This window comes from Pleurodeles waltl, chromosome 3_1 (assembly GCF_031143425.1).
Source record: "Pleurodeles waltl isolate 20211129_DDA chromosome 3_1, aPleWal1.hap1.20221129, whole genome shotgun sequence".
NCBI lineage: Eukaryota > Metazoa > Chordata > Amphibia > Caudata > Salamandridae > Pleurodeles > Pleurodeles waltl.
Genome location: NC_090440.1, coordinates 705,206,533 through 705,224,687, shown reverse-complemented (window position 1 = coordinate 705,224,687; position 18,155 = coordinate 705,206,533). Strand labels below are relative to the sequence as shown.

Sequence of the window (18,155 nt, the reverse complement as noted above, 5' to 3'; positions counted from 1 at the left end):
ACCCGATCCCGAACGCAAACAATACCGTCGAATTTTCCGAGATTTAACTAACTTTCTGAACCGAAACACGGAGCGAAGAGGAACACGTCCGAACCCGATGGCGGAAAGAAAACAATCTAAGATGGAGTCGACGCCCATGCGCAATGGAGCCGAAAGGGGAGGAGTCCCTCGATCTCGTGACTCGAAAAGACTTCTTTGAAGAAAAACAACTTGTAACACTCCGAGCCCAACACTAGATGGCGGGATGTGCACAGCATGTGTATCTGCAGCTACACATGCCATCGAACATATATATATATATTATATATATATATATATATATATATATATATATATATATATATATAAATGGTGTATTATGATATTTATTTCCATTGTTGAGTGTGGTAGGGTCCATCACTTAAAAGAGAGCCATGATTTCCGTCTCTCTTACACCCTCTTCCCACCAAGGATCGTAATAGCATATTGTACTCAGCACATCTGCGTTATGGGGTTAGCCAAAACCCTTTGATTTTATTAAAGTCGTATGCATAACACACTTACTTATTAGGGCTTTCAGACAACCTTCTACATCCACTGGTCTGTGGTGTCATTTGTATTTTTATTTTGCCCACTACAGCATACTGTATGGGTCTGCGTCCTTCAGCAACTGGCTAACTTCACTGTGAGCGACAGAATTCTGCTCTTGCACAAGAGCACATCCGCACACCAAGTAGTTATCTTTAGTCAAGCAATTACTATGGAAATGTCCATTCTGAGACAAACAAATATTTGCTTTTAGCATTTTATTCTGCATAGGTGAAGGCCCAGCAACTCCCAAAAAACACATGGAAAACAAAAGCAGCACTGAACACGCCAGACCTGTTGACTGTCAATAGTTGTTTCATGTGTACTTGTTTAACAAAAGGTAATTAACTAAAACCAGGGTGTAAGGGGTTCTATTTGTGCAGTACATTAAAATAACACAGATGAGATATTCTGACTATCAAAAGAGGTATGTCCCTTTGTAAAGTAAATGTTGCTTGCAATCTGTAAGAGTGGGTGTCAGTTTTCCCGTATGGCAGTAATAACATTGAATTTAGCCTCGGAATGAGGCTTCTAGCTGAAGTTGGTTACCTGTCTGCCCGTTCACATCACTGGTTCATTTATCAATCTGGACCCAATACTGCAGGCTATGTTACGTGACTAGGCACAATATGCAAGGTTCAGTTCTCTGCCAGTAGCTACTCTGTAAATCACTTATACAAATCCCACAGCAGCTTCGGACACAGTTACCTGCACAATCTCCAGCATCTCGTCCCGGCTGATGTACCCGTTGCCATCCAGGTCGTACATACTGAATGCCCACTTGAGCTTCTGCTCTAGTTTGCCCCGGGAAGTGACACTCAGGGCAATGATAAACTCCCGAAAGTCAATGGTCCCATCACCATTGGTGTCGAAGGTGCGGAAGACATGCTCTGCGAACTTTGAGGCATCACCGTAAGGGAAGAAGTTGGCATAGATTTTTTTGAACTCTTCCACATTCAGGATGCCTGAAGGACAGTCTTTGAGGAAGCCCTTGTACCACTCCTGTAGCTCATGGTCCGAGAACTCGGTGTTCTCTCGCAGGTCCTGTAGCATCTCCGGCCGCAGTTTGCTGTTCTGCTTGCCCATGATGAGGAGCTGGTTCCAAGCTGCAAAGGATGAGAGGGAAAACAAGAGGGTCAAAGGTGAGCGCAGACGGGGATCAGAGCAGTGACCAGGAGAAGGAAGGTGACGAGAGGTGAGCTCCAAGCTGTATGCAGCCAGAGGAAGTCACCATGGCAGAGGTAACAGATGCCAGTAAGAACAGACTTTAAAAAACGGTAAGTGAGGGAGAAAAGGTCACCATGGCTGTGGGGACAAGGCAGCAGTCAGGAACAGAGAATAGAAGATCAGACTTCAATACAGGTTTGGCAAAAACTGACAGAGGTGGCAAAAGTCAGAAACTGCCTACAGTGAATTAATAGTAAGTGCCCAGGGCCAGATGGAACTAGAACAGATATTATCGGGGGGTGGGGGTGGAAGAGGTGATGATTAGTGCCAAAGAAAAGAGACTCTCAGCAGTCAATAGGCTGAGGAAGTGACTAGGGCAGAGCATGGGTAAACAATAAAGAGCATGATAGGTCATCAGGGCAGTAGGTGATCTGGGTCAAAACAAATACCTGCTTATCTCAACAGGGGTGATGGGCAGGTCAATGACCAGAATTAGAAGCATCAGTGGGTAAGTTATAAGAAAGGGGTAAGGACCAGGATTAACAAAGGGAGGATTTGTCTGTAAATGAGAAAGTACAGGTGTTACACGTGGCGAGGGACAGAGGGAAAAGAGCGTACATTCACAATTCATTAAAAAAAAAAAAAAATACCTGGGAAGAAGTAGGTCACCATGGATGATTGGGTCAAAATCCATGAAGTTAGCAGGGTTTTGGAGATGAAGGAATGACTAAAGAAGCTAGAAAATGTACATTCTGTGCAGGTATGGAGGTCGCCAGGGAAACACAAGTCACCAGGGATACGGAGACCACAAGGGGTTATGAAACATGCACCTGGTAAGCAATGAAGTAGCTTGTTGGCAAAGAGGGACTAAGGGATGAGGTCAAAAGTCATGGAGAGTCAAAAGAGCAAAGGGGGATACTAGGGGCACAAAATCAACCAGGGGTGAAGGACAGAGGTACCTAAGGAGATCACCAAGGAACACAGGACCCGCTGTGTGGGGGAGGGGTTAGGGAAGGGTAGGGATGGGCAGAGGTAACCAGGGCCAACAGGTGTTACCAACGGCAAAGCACCAAAGGCATAGGGTGCCATGAGAAGCCCGGTAACTGTAGTGGAATAAAGTCAGAGGGGCGTCAGATGGGGCTTGGCAGGTTCAGGAAGCAAGGATCAAGGAGTTCACTTGGGAGAATTAAAAGACTGCATTGAGGAGAACGATGTCCAATGAAGCCTACTGGGGATTTGGCGGTGGGGAGAGGGATGAAGGGGAGCAGATGAAACATGGGTGTCACAGGGGGAAGGGAAAAGGAGACTACTAGGGGCTTACACAGATAGCGGACACTCGATAGGGAGACAGGGCTGCTGAATGCACACTTTGGCTAAATCACGAGTTGAATTACCAAGTAGTTTATTGATTGCTGCATGTGCATTAACTGTGCTTTAAATCATAACATTAGTGTAAACATTTAAGTACTTTATATACATTAGCAGCCTAACATCACCAGTCGCTTGTGATAATGTACCTTGACTATTGGCGTTTGTGCAGGAGGTTGCAGGTGGTGGGCTCGAGCATCCTTTTTGGTGGACTTGGACATGTTCATCATTAGGTTGTGACTCAGAGCAAGAAGGGCAGAAATGGAAGATAACTTCTCCCAAGATGGTGGCATTCATCGGCGCTCACCGGGTTTCGTGCTGCCGTGTTCCATTCCAGGCCACCACAATGGCAGAAACTAAGGGCTCAATTTAGAGGAGCATGGTAACCGAAATTCACTGAAGACAATACATGCTGAATAAGTAACTCCTGCGTGCGTTGAATAAAATGTTGATCTGCAGTTGTAGAAAGCAACTGAAGTTTTGCTGTGCTGATTCTGACAGGTCGGCCATCTCTACCACCAATAAGTGGAGGTAAATACTATGAAAAAGATGGAAATGAATCTCTGGCACAACATCTGAAGATTGTTTGTAGCTCCATTAGTTAAATACCCGTGCCCAACTTAGACAAACATTTCAATTCCATTGCAGGTACGAATTAAATCGCATTACTTACTATCAGTCAGTGAGGCCTGTGCAGCGCACGATACACCGCAGCTCGCTTCTTCTCTCAATATCTGACTAGAGGCGCTGCGCACTTTGCTGGGGCGGGTGAAAACTTGGGGTGATGCAGATCTATTGGTCCGAATCAGGGCACCTGGTGATTCAACTGGCCAAGTAAGCACAGGCTAATTTATTTCCAAGCCCCACTTATACTGTCATCGGTAGCGCTGCCTTGTGGACTTTACGCTGGAGCAGGGACCCACCCGGACCATTTGTGGCATGCACTGAGTTAAGTATTACACATTATAATCCAGCCCAATCAGTCGACTGTGCCTGCCAGTGGTGCTTTTTCCTGTACAAATAATAAAAATGTTGCCCATTTGTGTGGTAAATCGCCCAGTCTGGCAACACTCAGTCCGGGGCATTGAATTACTGTGGGATATCAGTTCTTCACCAGGAGACAGTGTAAAGTGAGCAGATACTGTGGGACACTGTGTGAACTGGCACCGCACCCCTTCCCTGGTCACCGCGGTCACTTTTCCTCAGTTCGAACTATTTAGCAAAGCTCCTGGTATCTTCTGTAGTGAGCAGTTATTCCCCATTCTGTGGACACATCCCATGATTGCTGGAATTTGTGGAGGGTATACCAGCCGGATCCATAGCTTCCGGTCCCCGGGAATTTCTGCACCAAGTCCCTGCCAACTTGTACTAAGGGCCTGACTGTCCTTGATAAGGAAATTGGAACTTGAGGCTGATGCATCGAAATCAAAAGGAGCACTTCAGGAAGCTATTCCTGCCTTCCTTCCTCGCCTGTGTCCTTACAGTAGGGAATCCCCCGCTATATCAGTCAATTCTGATGTAATCTGGCCTTAGCGAACAAGGTATTCGCCACTGCCTTCAACAGTCAACCTATTCCCTTCTGTGACAGCCACACCATGCTGCTGCCACGAATACAGTGCCCTCTGCTCTCGTCAGATGACTCCTAAATGGAAACTGACCACGAACATTCCTGAGCTTTTAGTGAAGACGCTTTGCAGGTGGAAAGGAAGGTATTTATTTTGGGGGCAGTTCGGTCTTCATGTTAAAGGTTTTTGTTTTTTTAGATTTAATGATATCAGTGGGTTGTCAGCTGTATGCAGTGGGACAGAAGTTACACTATTTGGATCTGGTAAGAAGATTTTGATATTTCATCTCATGAATTATCGATTGCTCCTATATAGTGATCTGGCCATTCTACGGCCCTATGCAGTGGATCGTAAACTGGTTAATGTTTTAAGGAAATGTAAACCAGTTATGGTCTGGTTGGCAATTGTAAAACCTTTTCTAGCGGTAATTGTAATAGGTGTTCATATCGCCCTGACACATCTTGACATTGCAAAAACTCACGCTTTGGTTGAATGATTTCAATTCTAAAATTGACGTGACACTTGACTTCTCACCACGCTGCAAAAGAAATAAAATATCCTCCAGGAAAGCATCGAAGAATATGGCTCTTCTCAAGAGTTATGGGGTTAAAAGAGAACGATCGGGTATATCTAGAACAGTGGTCGCCAAACGTCTTATCGCCGCGGCCCCCCAGTTGAAAAATAGAAATCATTGCCCCCCCTCAGAATGTTTCACAATTATTTTATAAAGATGGCAATGTTTAAATATGTCTAGACCTATTTAAACATTGAAGTTGTGTACTTTTACCTTTAAAAAAATGCAAAAACATGCTTCTGCTTATAGTAAAGCCCCGTTACCTGTATAATGCTTCTTTTGGCTAGACCCTGCACCCCCCCACCCCCCTGATCACTTGAGCCTCCCCCTATGGGGGCCTGCCCCCCAGTTTGAAGACCTCTGATCTACAGGAAAACAAGGAATGTGAAGTATAAAAAGCACCACAGGTTACACTGCAGAATGTACCAAGGGGCCCTCAGTCAATGCAGAATGTACTAAGGGATCCTTAGTTATGCACAATGTACCAAGGGACCCTCAGTCATGCAAAATGTACCAAGTGGCCCCTAGTCATGCAGAATGTACCAAGGGGCCCTCAGTCATGCAGAATGTACCAAAGAACCATCAGTCATGCACAATGTACCAAGGGGTCCTCAGTCAATGCAGAATGTACTAAGGGATCCTTAGTTATGCACAATGTACCAAGGGACCCTCAGTCATGCAAAATGTACCAAGTGGCCCCTAGTCATGCAGAATGTACCAAGGGGCCCTCAGTCATGCAGAATGTACCAAAGAACCATCAGTCATGCACAATGTACCAAGGGGTCCTCAGTCAATGCAGAATGTACTAAGGGACCCTTAGTTATGCACAATGTACCAAGGGACCCTCAGTCGTGCAGAAGGTACCAAAGAATTATCAGTCACGCAGAACGAACCAAAGGGTCCTCAGTCATGCAGAACGTACCAAGGGGCCCTCAGTCATGCAGAATGTACCAAGGGCCGTCAGTCATGCAGCATGTACCAAGGGACACTCAGTAGTGCAGAATGTACCAAGGGACACTCAGTAGTGCAGAATGTACCAAGGGACACTCAGTAGTGCAGAATGTACCAAGGGACACTCAGTAGTGCAGAATGTACCAAGGGACACTCAGTAGTGCAGAATGTACCAAGGGACACTCAGTAGTGCAGAATGTACCAAGGGACACTCAGTAGTGCAGAATGTACCAAGGGACACTCAGTAGTGCAGAATGTACCAAGGGACACTCAGTAGTGCAGAATGTACCAAGGGCCCTCAGTCATGCAGAATGTACCAAGGGCCCTCAGTCATGCAGAATGTACCAAGGGCCCTCAGTCATGCAGAATGTACCAAGGGCCCTCAGTCATGCAAAATGGACCAATAGCCCTCAGTCATGTAGAATGGACCAAGAGCCCTCAGTCATGTAGAATGGACCAAGAGCCCTCAGTCATGTAGAATGGACCAAGGGCCCTCAGTCATCTAGAACGGACCAAGAGCCCTCAGTCATGCAGAAAGGTTTTAAATGTGCAAAGATAATCGAGGAGGCTTCCTGGGGTTGTACGTCTCTTTAGTCTGCTTGTACAGAGATGAGATAGAGGCATCAGGCGATATTAAACATAGCTGCGCTTAGGCGTTAATAAGAGCCTCTGATGCTTTACCTGTAGCCCTTTTTAAAAATATGTTTTGTGGCAGAGGTGGAAGATAATGATGGTAACTGACGCCTCCTGACAGAGAGGCAACTACTAGAGACACAAAAAGCTGCAGTGCTACCCCGGTGCTGATCCAGCCCGATTCTTCGGCTAGGCTTTATTGTTCTGTATTCACTCGGTCTTTTATTGGTGAATTTATAGACACTGAGATCACTGTGTATGTATATTGAAGCAGGTTATTTTGAACATGGCAACCTGCTGTGGACTCCAGGGGTGGCACCCATTTGAGGAATGGAATAATGGACAGTTTCTGGATGTCTGCTAAATTAGAGACAGAGGTAGGTAAGCTGCTCCTTAGATATCTCTGCATGTTTTTTACACCCTATTTTCTATTGGATCAGATCGAGCATTTTGATTAAGAGTAGCGGGTAAAATTCTCAATTGGCTTCTTTACATGAGAAACCAACAATGTGCTTGGCAATGTTATGTCCCCACAATTGTGGGAATCTATAAGGTCTAGACCCCTGCTCCTGCTTGCAGCTATTATGTGCTGCCTTTGACTTTGCAGTATAGGTTATAGTTACAGATTTAGGTGCTCATTACGACTTTAGCTGTCTTTTTGAAAGACCGCGAAGTCGCGGGCGCCAAAAGACCGTCAGTGCTGGCGGTCCAAAGACCACCCTATTACGACAACGTGCTGTTTTTGGCTGATGTCATCATAGAGGAACTTTCCACCACTGGCACCGCCACACCAACAGGACGCCGCCCCCCAAATTACAATCTGTAATACGGTTTCCTGCGCGCCGATGCAGTGCTGGAAAGCGCCAGGACCCGTCCCCTCCTGGACGGCCGCCTCGCCGAAGCAGGTAAGTTGATCATCCGAAAGGGGTGTGAGGGGGAGTCTGGGTGCATGTATGAATGCGGGGGGAGGGAGGGTGTAGGAAGTTGGCTCTGTATGTACTATTTCAAAGTAAGAAATAGCATGCACAGAGTCCAAGGGTTCCCCTTAGAGATAAGATAGTGGCAAAAAGAGATAATTCAAATGCTCTATTTTGTGGTAGTGTGGTCGAGCAGTAGGCTTATCAGAGGGTAGTGTTAAGCATTTGTTGTACACACACAGGCAATAAATGAGGAACACACACTCAAAGACAATTCCAGGCCAATAGGTTTTTAAATAGAAAAATATATTTTCTTAGTTTATTTTAAGAACCACAGGTTCAAGATTTACAAACAATACTTCAAATGAAAGGTATTTCACTCAGGTACCTTAGGAACTTTGAATCAACACAATATCATGTACAGTTTTGACAAAAATGGCAATAAGCTATTTTAAAACTAGACAGTGCAATTTTCAACAGTTCCTAGGGGAGGTAAGTATTGGTTAGTTTTGCAGGTAAGTAAACCACCTACAGGGTTCAAAGTTGGGTCCAAGGTAGCCCACCGTTGGGGGTTCAGGGCAACCCTAAAGTTACCACACCAGCAGCTCAGGGCCGGTCAGGTGCAGAGGTCAAACTGGTGCCCAAAACGCATAGGCTTCAATGGAGAAGGGTGTGCCCCGGTTCCAGTCTGCCAGCAGGTAGGTACTCGCAACTTCAGAGGGCAGACCAGGGGGTTTTGTAGGGCACCGGGGGGGACACAAGTCAGCACAGAAAGTACACCCTCAGCGGCACAGGGGCGGCCGGGTGCAGAGTGCAAACAGGCATCGGGTTTGCAATAGGTTTCAATGGGAGACCCAGGGGTCTCTTCAGCAAAGCAGGCAGGCAAGGGGGGCAAGGGAGAGGGCCACCTGGGGGTCGCTTCTGCACTGGAGGTCGGGTCCTTCAGGTCCTGGGGGCTGTGGGTGCAGTGTCTTTACCAGGCGTCGGGTTCTTAGAAGCAGGCAGTCGCGGTCAGGGGGAGCCTCTGGATTCCCTCTGCAGGCGTCGCTGGGGGGGACTCAGGGGGGTCAACTCTGGCTACTCACAGGGTCGCAGTCGCCGGGGAGTCCTCCCTGTAGTGTAGGTTCTCTGCAGGTGGAGCCGGGGGCGTCGGGTGCAGAGTGGAAAGTCTCACGCTTCCGGCGGGAAACGTGTGGTCTTTAAAAGTTGCTTCTTTGTTGCAAAGTTGTAGTCTTTGTGGAACAGGGCCGCTGTCCTCGAGAGTTCTTGGTCCTTTTAGATGCAGGGTAGTCCTCTGAGGCTTCAGAGGTCGCTGGACCCTGGGGGACGCTTCGCTGTTGCAGTTTTTCTTGAAGTGGGGAGACAGGCCGGTAGGGCTGGGGCCAAAGCAGTTGGTGTCTCCGTCTTCTCTGCAGGGCTTCAGGTCAGCAGTCCTTCTTCATCTTCAGGTTGCAGGAATCTGTTTTCCTAGGTTCTGGGGGCCCCTAAATACTCAATTTAGGGGGGTATTTAGGTCTGGGGGGTTAGTAGCCAATGGCTACTAGCCCTGAGGGTGGCTACACCCTCTTTGTGCCTCCTCCCTGAGGGGAGGGGGGCACATCCCTAATCCTATTGGGGGAATCCCCCATCTGTAAGATGGAAGATTTCTAAAAGTCAGAGTCACCTCAGCTCAGGACACCTTAGGGGCTGTCTTGACTGGGGGGGGTGGTGACTCCTTGCTTTCCTCATTATCTCCTCCAGCCATGCCACCAAAAGTGGGGGCAGTGGCAGGAGGGGCGGGCATCTCCACTAGCTGGGATGCCCTGATGCGCTGTAACAAAGGGGGTGAGCCTTTGAGGCTCACCGCCAGGTGTTACATTTCCTGCAGGGGGAGGTGAGAAGCACCTCCACCCAGTACAGGCTTTGTTACTAGCCACAGAGTGACAAAGGCACTCTCCCCATGTGGCCAGCAACATGTCTGGTGTGTGGCAGGCTGGTAAAACTAGTCAGCCCACACTGGAAGTCGGGTATGTTTTCAGGGGGCATCTCCAAGATGCCCTCTGGAGTGTATTTCACAATAAAATGTACACTGGCATCAGTGTGCATTTATTGTGCTGAGAAGTTTGATACCAAACTTCCCAGTTTTCAGTGTAGCCATTATGGTGCTGTGGAGTTCGTGTATGACAGACTCCCAGACCATATACTCTTATGGCTACCCTGCACTTACAATGTCTAAGGTTTTGCTTAGACACTGTAGGGGCATAGTGCTCATGCACCTATGCCCTCACCTATGGTATAGTGCACCCTGCCTTAGGGCTGTAAGGCCTGCTAGAGGGGTGACTTATCTATGCCATGGGCAGTGTGAGGTTGGCATGGCACCCTGAAGGGAGTGCCATGTCGACTTAGTCATTTTCTCCCCACCAGCACACACCAGTTGGCAAGCAGTGTGTCTGTGCTGAGTGAGGGGTCCCCGGGGTGGCATAAGACATGGTGCAGCCCTTAGAGACCTTCCCTGGCACCAGGGCCCTTGGTACCAGGGGTACCAGTTACAAGGGACTTACCTGGATGCCAGGGTGTGCCAATTGTGGAGACAAAAGGTACAGGTTAGGGAAAGAACACTGGTGCTGGGGCCTGGTTAGCAGGCCTCAGCAAACTTTCAAATCCTAACTTGGCATCAGCAAAGGCAAAAAGTCAGGGGGTAACCATGCCAAGGAGGCATTTCCTTACAGAGGGTGTCTGCGTTTGTGAGTGGGTGTAAGCCGGAGGGGTGTTGTGTGGGTGTGTGAGTGCGTATATGTTTGTGTGAATGCAGAGAGGGGCAAGGGTGTGTCAGTTTGAATGCAAGTGTATGTGTTAGTTTGAGTGTGTGCATGCGAGTGTATGTGTCCGAGTACATGTGTGCGAGTGAATGGGTGCATCTGAGTGCGTGTTTGGGTGTGAGTGTGTGGGGGTGTATGTAAGCGAGTGCGTAGATGAGTGGGGGTGCATGAATGTAGGTGTGTGTGGTCCTGTGGGGGTGTGTCTGCTGGTGACAGAAATAGAGATTCCTGTTGCCGGGTGCATGACCACCAGCACTTTCGTGGCTGTGTGACTGCAACGAAAATGCTGGCAGTCTGCTGAGTCGTAATACTAATGGCGGTATTACAGCTACCGCCGGAGGTGCTCACTTCCGCCCCAGCGGTCCGACCGCCCTGGCGGTACAGGCGGCGTTTCAGTGGTTTTGTTTCAGCAAAACCACCAGTCATAATATGGCGGTCCTCACCGCTGGTCCCGCGGAGGTAAGACCGCCACCGCAAGTCTGGCAGTCCAAGGACCGCCAGACTCATAATGAGGGCCCTCAGTGTATGCAGACGACACCCGGACCCTGCAGTGCTTCTTAGAGTGTCTTCAGTAAGGTGACAACATGTGTATGTGAACTATAGAGAGCAGGGTCAGATTGGTAAGGCGGGCAGTTGGGCATTGGCTGATGGGCCGATGCCTAAGGATGACCTATGGGCCAGTTTTTTATTAGGGCCTCTGTCAACCGGCCCAGGGCATGCCATTTGTATTATTACTCCCCTGCCAGGCTATCATCATTCTTCAGGATCTGATGGGCGCGGGAGGGGTTAGCCTGAGATGGCTAGGGGCCAGGTATTGCTATTGCCCTCAGGCCATTCTCACCTCGGCTCCCTGAGGGACCGCCACGCCCAGAAGCAATCTCTTTTCTCTGGCCCGGTCCCCACTGGGCCATTACATTCAGGGCATGGCTGTATGCAAGGCCTCCCTGGAGAAGAGGGGGCAGGCAGGTGATTTTGTGACCACTGGGTCATTTTCACCTCAGTCCCATAGAGAAGCAGTAATATGTTTTTCTTAACCCATCCCCTGCTACGAAATCGCCCTGATATTATGGTGGGCTGGAAGGTGACGACAAGGTGATTTTGTGTCCTTTGGCCTCCACCTCTCTGTTACTGGAGCAATAGCAGCTGTGTCCTTCACCTGAACCCCGCCCGGTCACATGCCTCTAAAACACTTTCTAGTGAGACTAAGCAACCAGTAGTTCATGAAAGGGAGCTGTCCAGAAATGCGGGCCACTTTTTTGGGGACTGCTCGTGCCTAATTATGATCCCAATCCGACCCTGATAGAGAGGGATGCACAACAACAGGCTACACTTAAAATGCTGACTAAACTGAAATTCTGCTTTTCGTCCGTCACGATCCTTCTACCATTCGTTCTAAATGGCCACAAAAAGGGATTGAACGCCTGCTCTAGAAACTAGGGAATCTTAATGGTTCATCAGTGCCTCCCATCATAAACCATCCTCCGAGGTCGAGGTAAATGTAACAAAGAGTGTACAATTTCAATTCCAGAGCCGAAGATCTGGCGCAGTGGCATTGGTACAGTCTCATTGCGCCAGTGGTCACATCAGGACCACATGGAGATGTATATTAATGCCGCAGATAAACTACTCAAAAAGCTATATGCGCTCCCAAGTAGCACCATTGGAATTATTTTAGATGGTATAAATACGCGCGTGCCTTAGAGGCCCGTTTCGATGGTGCTGTGCTTAATGTTGCTAGGAGACTGGACGCCAGGTTTCACCAATGTGGACAAGGTTACGTTCTTCCGCCAGTGATTCTGTGACAGAGATTATAGGCGTTTACAACCTTGCAAAAAAAAAAAAAAAATACAGTTCACCCTAAGCAAGGTCTTGGCAAATATTTCAAAGCTCAGTCCGATGGCAAAACTACGATATCGGAAGTCAACAGATAGGGGCAGCACGCAAGTACAAAGATAATACAAAGTACATATAAGTTACCCCTGGATATCTTGAGTAGTTCGCTGATTGTTTATTTACTACAATACGTACGCACAGTAAGACTTTATGCGATCCGAGGCATTTCTGTGTACCTGGCAGTAACTTTACATTTAAGTTCTGGCCCTATCTCTATCTTGTAATAATATGTGATATATTTTTCTTTTTGGAAGCAAGAGTCCGATAGGAAATCCCTGGTAGTTGGGCCCCGGCGTTTTTCCCACCATTTTCACAAACTGCTGAAGAGGCTATACCTTGTGTCTGCCTAAGGTTGTGATATAAAAAAAAAAACTATAAAATAAGCTGGCACTTAGACTTTGGAACAATTTTAATAAAGGTTTACATGGCATCATTGTTTCTCTATATTCTAATTCTAAAATGTCTTGAAAAGGTATCCGCTTCTAAAGTAATCAAGATGCTATGTTTTAGCTGCAAAGGGATTGATTGTTGGCATGTGTCTAATATCCTGCTGGTTTGTTCTGTAGCCCTGATTTCATCAGACATTTTAAATTTTTGTACCTGTTGGTATTGTTGTTTCATAATTGATTTTAATAGATTTTCTTATTTATATATTTTATTTTAGAGCCTGTAATCGGTCACCTCATGCGATTCTCTGCATATCAATCCAAATTACTAGATGAAACGGACTGCGGGCTGCAGCACGTTAGTCCCTCTTGAAAGACAAAGGTCTCTTACCTCTGGCTGTAAATATTTTTCAAACTGAACTCCACGGCCGCGTTGCCCCCTAATTTTGCTTCTTGAACAGAACAAGATGGTTCTTGCGTTTAGGGTTCTCATGCTTTGTGGTGCAACTATTGCAGCAAATGATCAGCGGGCAGTTGGTGGGAGATTTTAAGCATGAGAATAGAAGACAGAGATCAAGAGTTACTCTGTGGGCCAAAGCAGAGGAACTTCAATATGATCTGCTAGCATACAGTAGCAACTGCAAGAAGCATGTGCAGGCCAAGTCTGCCCCCTTGTGTCCAGGCTGAAAAACTCAGTTATGCAGCAGCGTTCTGAAAGTCTTCTAATCACAGCAATGGATAGGAAGGCTAAAAATGCTCAATAACAGATAGCATTATTGACTGACTTTTAGGTGAAAAGTTTACCAGAGGATAAATTCTTCAAAAATATATAAAAACTCCGCTGTAGTCACAAATAAGATCACTGGGGTCAACGAAAGACCAGCATTGAAATCTAGGCCAAGATTCTTGTGCTGGCTATACCAACAATGTTGAAAACTAAAGACTAACAAATGAAGTGAGTGTTAGCAATCACTGTGTTTACCACAATGCATTTTGGCAATTTCAAGTGGTGTGCTTGTATGTCAGTCAGTGTGCTCCCCTCTTCCCCCTCCCCCATTTAGGTTTCAATCGTGGATCATTTCAGAAGAAACTGTAGTAGATTCAGTGACCAATCCATAGTGAAAATCATTCTGCATTTAAGTAATTATATTTATTGCATGACGAGGGATTGGAGATGCAGAGACTGATTAACCTTCTTATCGTTATGGGCCTCATTACAAGTCTGGTAGTCAATAGACCGCCAGACACGTGGATGGCGGTTGGACCGCCGCCAATGCGGTGGTCTGACCGCCACATTACAACCCTGGCGGTCGGGCCACCACGGAATCGCCAGCTCTGCCAAGATCAGGGATTCAGGCGATTGGGCGGTGGTCCTAATCCACAAGGGCAGCACTGCCTGCAGCGCTGCCCTGGGGATTATGACCCCCCCCCTTCTCCGCCAGCGGTTTCATGGCGGTACCACTGCCATGAAAATGCTAGCGGAGAACGGGTGCAGGGGACCCCAGGATCCTCCTGCACTGCACATTCACTTGGCATGGACTGTGCAGCACCCCCCCTCCAGGCAGCACCTTCGCAATGTTCACGGTCTGCGTTGCTAGGAGGGTGCTGGTGCACACTGCGCTCTACAGCATTGCCGCTGACTTGATTATGAGCCAGAGACAATGCTGTAGGCTGTTTCCCGCTAGGCCAGCAGGCAGAAACTCATGTTTCCGCCCACAGAGCTAACAGGAAACTCTTAATGGGGCCGGCGGGGAGGTAGCCACTATGGTGGCAACCTCCCAGTCGGAGGTTCAGCAGACGGTGTCAACCATCCACCAAAGTCATAATCAGTCCCTGTGTGTTTGGACTGTGTATGCCCTGACAATTGCTCCAGGCTGAGAAGTTGGGTATACATCTCTATAGCCTTTCAAAGCTTCCCTTGTAAAGCTTTGTTCCAGGTAAGTGTTCTGTTTTGAAATGCTAGAGAAATTATTTTATCTAAAACTAGAGTCAACGCAGTGCTCATTCAGTCTGCGTATTCTCAGAGTGAGCCTCCACACCAGCGGCCAATGTGCACAGCGCTCTACATCCCTCCAAGCACCACCCCTCCCCCACACCCCCGTGCAGGGTGCATACTCTATACCCTCCTACTGGGCCTGGCTCCTGCTGGCCTAATTCCATAATCCCAGGCACCGAGGGCAGGCAGGGTTTATCCAGGTTGGAATCAAGACCCCCATCTCTTGCTTCCTCAAAGGAATGAGGTCACTGGAAAAAGCACAAAAACTACCATCTGCCCCCAAAAGAGCAAAGTCCGACTGGCAATCTGTGCACGTGTCTGTGCCAAGGGCTTCTTTGTGAATCTGTGCTCAGGAAACATCTGCACAGATAAGGAATAAAGAGCAGACAAATCTTCTAGAGCAAATCAAAACCCAGCAACATAGTAGAGGGGGTGCCCTGCATCTGCAGTAATGCAGGCCCAACTGTGCAGTCGATACAACAGCGGTGATGCACTCAATGTCGCTGGGATAAAAACCCTCTGTGGCTTTGGAAAGCTTGGACGCCCTTCTCCTTGTGCCTTTGATAGAAAGTCTGGTGTATTTCCTACAGCAAGCCTCTCAATCATAGGAGGGCAATTTTGAGACTGGTCTTTGCCTACATCAGGTGCCAGAGGGGAATCAAAAGGGAACCCACTTTCTAAAGTGAGTGCCTGCTGACCCCTGGGTATGCAGTAACTGACAAGGGTGTTAGCGTAATTGTAGTCCGGGGACAGATCTTTCTACCGACCCCCTTAGAATGGGCAGCCACCGGCTCCCTACAGGCCTGCCCAATATCACAACGGGGTCCTTTGTTTTCAACATGCCTGGGATTTGCACGTATGTTCTGATTCTGTAGAATGTGGATTAAGGTCAGACAAATGTCGGGCCCACTACACACAAGTTTCGCGTATCCCGCCATGAAACGTTTTTCTCTGGACAGCACGGGAGGATTTCTACTCCGTTTATTTTGTCCCAGGGTTGGTTCAAATGCCACAGAAGAAATTCGCCATTACCAAATTCCTGCGTTGCGGCCGTCTTAGGTGGCAAGGGAAGCAGATGCAGGTCTCAGTACGAGGTCAAAGGCCTTGAGCGGGCAGTAAGCGCTGAGTCTCTCGAGGCAGTCTGTGGCTCACCATTAACACAGAAAAGGCCTCCTCAGCTGTGCAGGAAAGAAAACTACAGGACCAGGGACAGCTTCCCTGCTGGACTTCTACTCACCCGCCAGACTAGGCCGAAGTCCGGAATTGCCTGCGGATGCACTTTGATGGAGTGCTATGAAAGTAAAAACTTTCCAGTATATCCAAGGACGCGGACTGCATCTACGAGTACAAATGAAGTAATCCATAGGAAGAGCTGTAGAAAGCCCAGCTGACTGGAAGCAACAGCTCGATGGACTGCACCTACCCAGGAGCCACAAAGTCACCACAAACCAGCTGCCAAAGAGGTATCGATCAGGGGTTCTAGAGCGCCTCGAGGACTTATTCCATCGTCTTCAACATCAAGAGTGAGCCCGCACTTCACCAACCCAGGCTTTCAAGTCCCCCTCTCCAATTTTTATTACACTCCATGATGGATAAGAAGGCAATACAATACGCCTTAACACTCGGATGTGGGGCTCAGATCCACGGATCGGACGAGGGTACCCACATTCTGGAAAAGTTGGAACTATCTTCCTAGAGTGTACAGTTCCAGCGATATCACAGAAGGACTAGCGTTGGATCCAGAGTCTTAGCATCCCTATACCAGCGGAAGTGACGTCACACGCCATGTGACCTCTACTTTCACTCACACAGACATGCTTACATATACCCAAACATTCGCCCATACACACGCTCTCTCACATAAACAACTCTCACCCGCACGCATGCACACAGAATACATTTAAAAGCATTTTACTTACCTCTGCTCCCTGAAGCGGTGATATTCCAGCCTATCATTCTCCATTCTTTATTACACCAATAGAGAAAAATGTAGCATTATTCACTATTAGTGGAATAAAAAAAAATGACAGAAAACAAGAAAAGAATTGCTCCAACCGACGTCAGTAAGGACAAGCTGCCTATTTGTTACTGGCACCGATCTTGCCACCTCTGAAGCCCGGGGTAGCCAGGGCAGTGCCAGGAATCGTAAGGGGCAAGGTCCATGCCGTATACCTTCCAGAACCTTCTTCACGAGCTTAACTAACTAGCAGCAGAACTCCAGGGCAAAGGGCCAAACATGTTTTCGTAACATTAACGGTCATATCTTCATCCCACAAGGTGCTAGGGTAGAGAAAAAGAGAGAGACTGCTTTAACTGAACTACTTACCTGTTAAAGTTCTTCTTTTCTCCAATCTAAACCGCAGTGATTCCCAACCGTTTGACTGTGGACCTCCACTTTATCATTACTTGAGCCCGGGGACCCCCCACAGAATCTTTATTGGAATCCAGGGACCCCCGTATCCCCACACTGAGTTATTATTGAAAGCTGCGGACCTAATCCGTTAATATTATTTCATTTTCATTGCAGTCGGTCCACAGGTTGGGAACCACGGATCGGAAGCACTGACTGCACACTGATGTAATGGAGTGTTATTAAATGTGTTACTCTGAATCAGAGTTTCAGACTCTTTTACCTCCTGGAGAAAGCCTTGTCTACCCCGCTTCATGCAATTACATTAGATGCATTAACTACTCCAAGTTGAGTGATTAAGTTGTCAACATATCCATTACATTTTCATTAAAACATACCATTTCAAACAAACAAATCCACAGAATTTCACCAGTTATAGTTATCTCAAGTAAACAGAACTTGTGCCCTAAAATAACTATAACTCATGCCTCCGGCAAGCAGAGTGGATTCCCACTTAATCAATACTGGAACCCGGGGATCCCCACTGAGTCATTACAAAGGACTAGACATTTCCAAGATTTGAATGGCAGAACAATACAAAAAAAATATATATATAAAAAAAGAATCAAAATTGTAATTTCAGTGGGAAGGGTGGAGCTTTACTAAATTTAATTGAGGCCACTTGTCGTCCATACTATATTCTGTCCGATGCACCTGCACCGCTCCCACGAATCAATCTCAGGATACTAACTTAATTTTAGCCTCTTATATTAAGTTCCTTCATATTTACAGAGTGTTTTAATATGTGCAATTTTACTTGTTTATTTACATACACTTTATTAATCTATTAATACTATTTAATTTTCTAAGCCAGCATGGACCCCGTGAGTAGGCTTTGTGGCCCCCCCAGGGGTCCACGGCCCACAGGTTAAGAACCACTGTCATAGAACACATAAATGATCCAGTATGTGAGGTAATTAATTAGCAGTG

At 47.3% G+C, this 18,155-nt stretch overlaps 1 protein-coding gene across 3 annotated transcripts in view; it reads right to left on the bottom strand.

Annotated features, from left to right (window-relative positions):
• HPCA (hippocalcin) overlaps positions 1-18,155 on the bottom strand; it is a 133,261-nt gene that overhangs the window by 77,180 nt on the left and 37,926 nt on the right. For all 3 annotated transcript variants that reach the window (XM_069223399.1, XM_069223400.1, XM_069223401.1), the window contains exon 3: positions 1,276-1,673. In XM_069223399.1, the coding sequence (XP_069079500.1) occupies positions 1,276-1,653 (378 nt within the window). In that variant the 5' untranslated portion in view covers positions 1,654-1,673. The remainder of the gene's footprint in view (positions 1-1,275; positions 1,674-18,155) is intronic.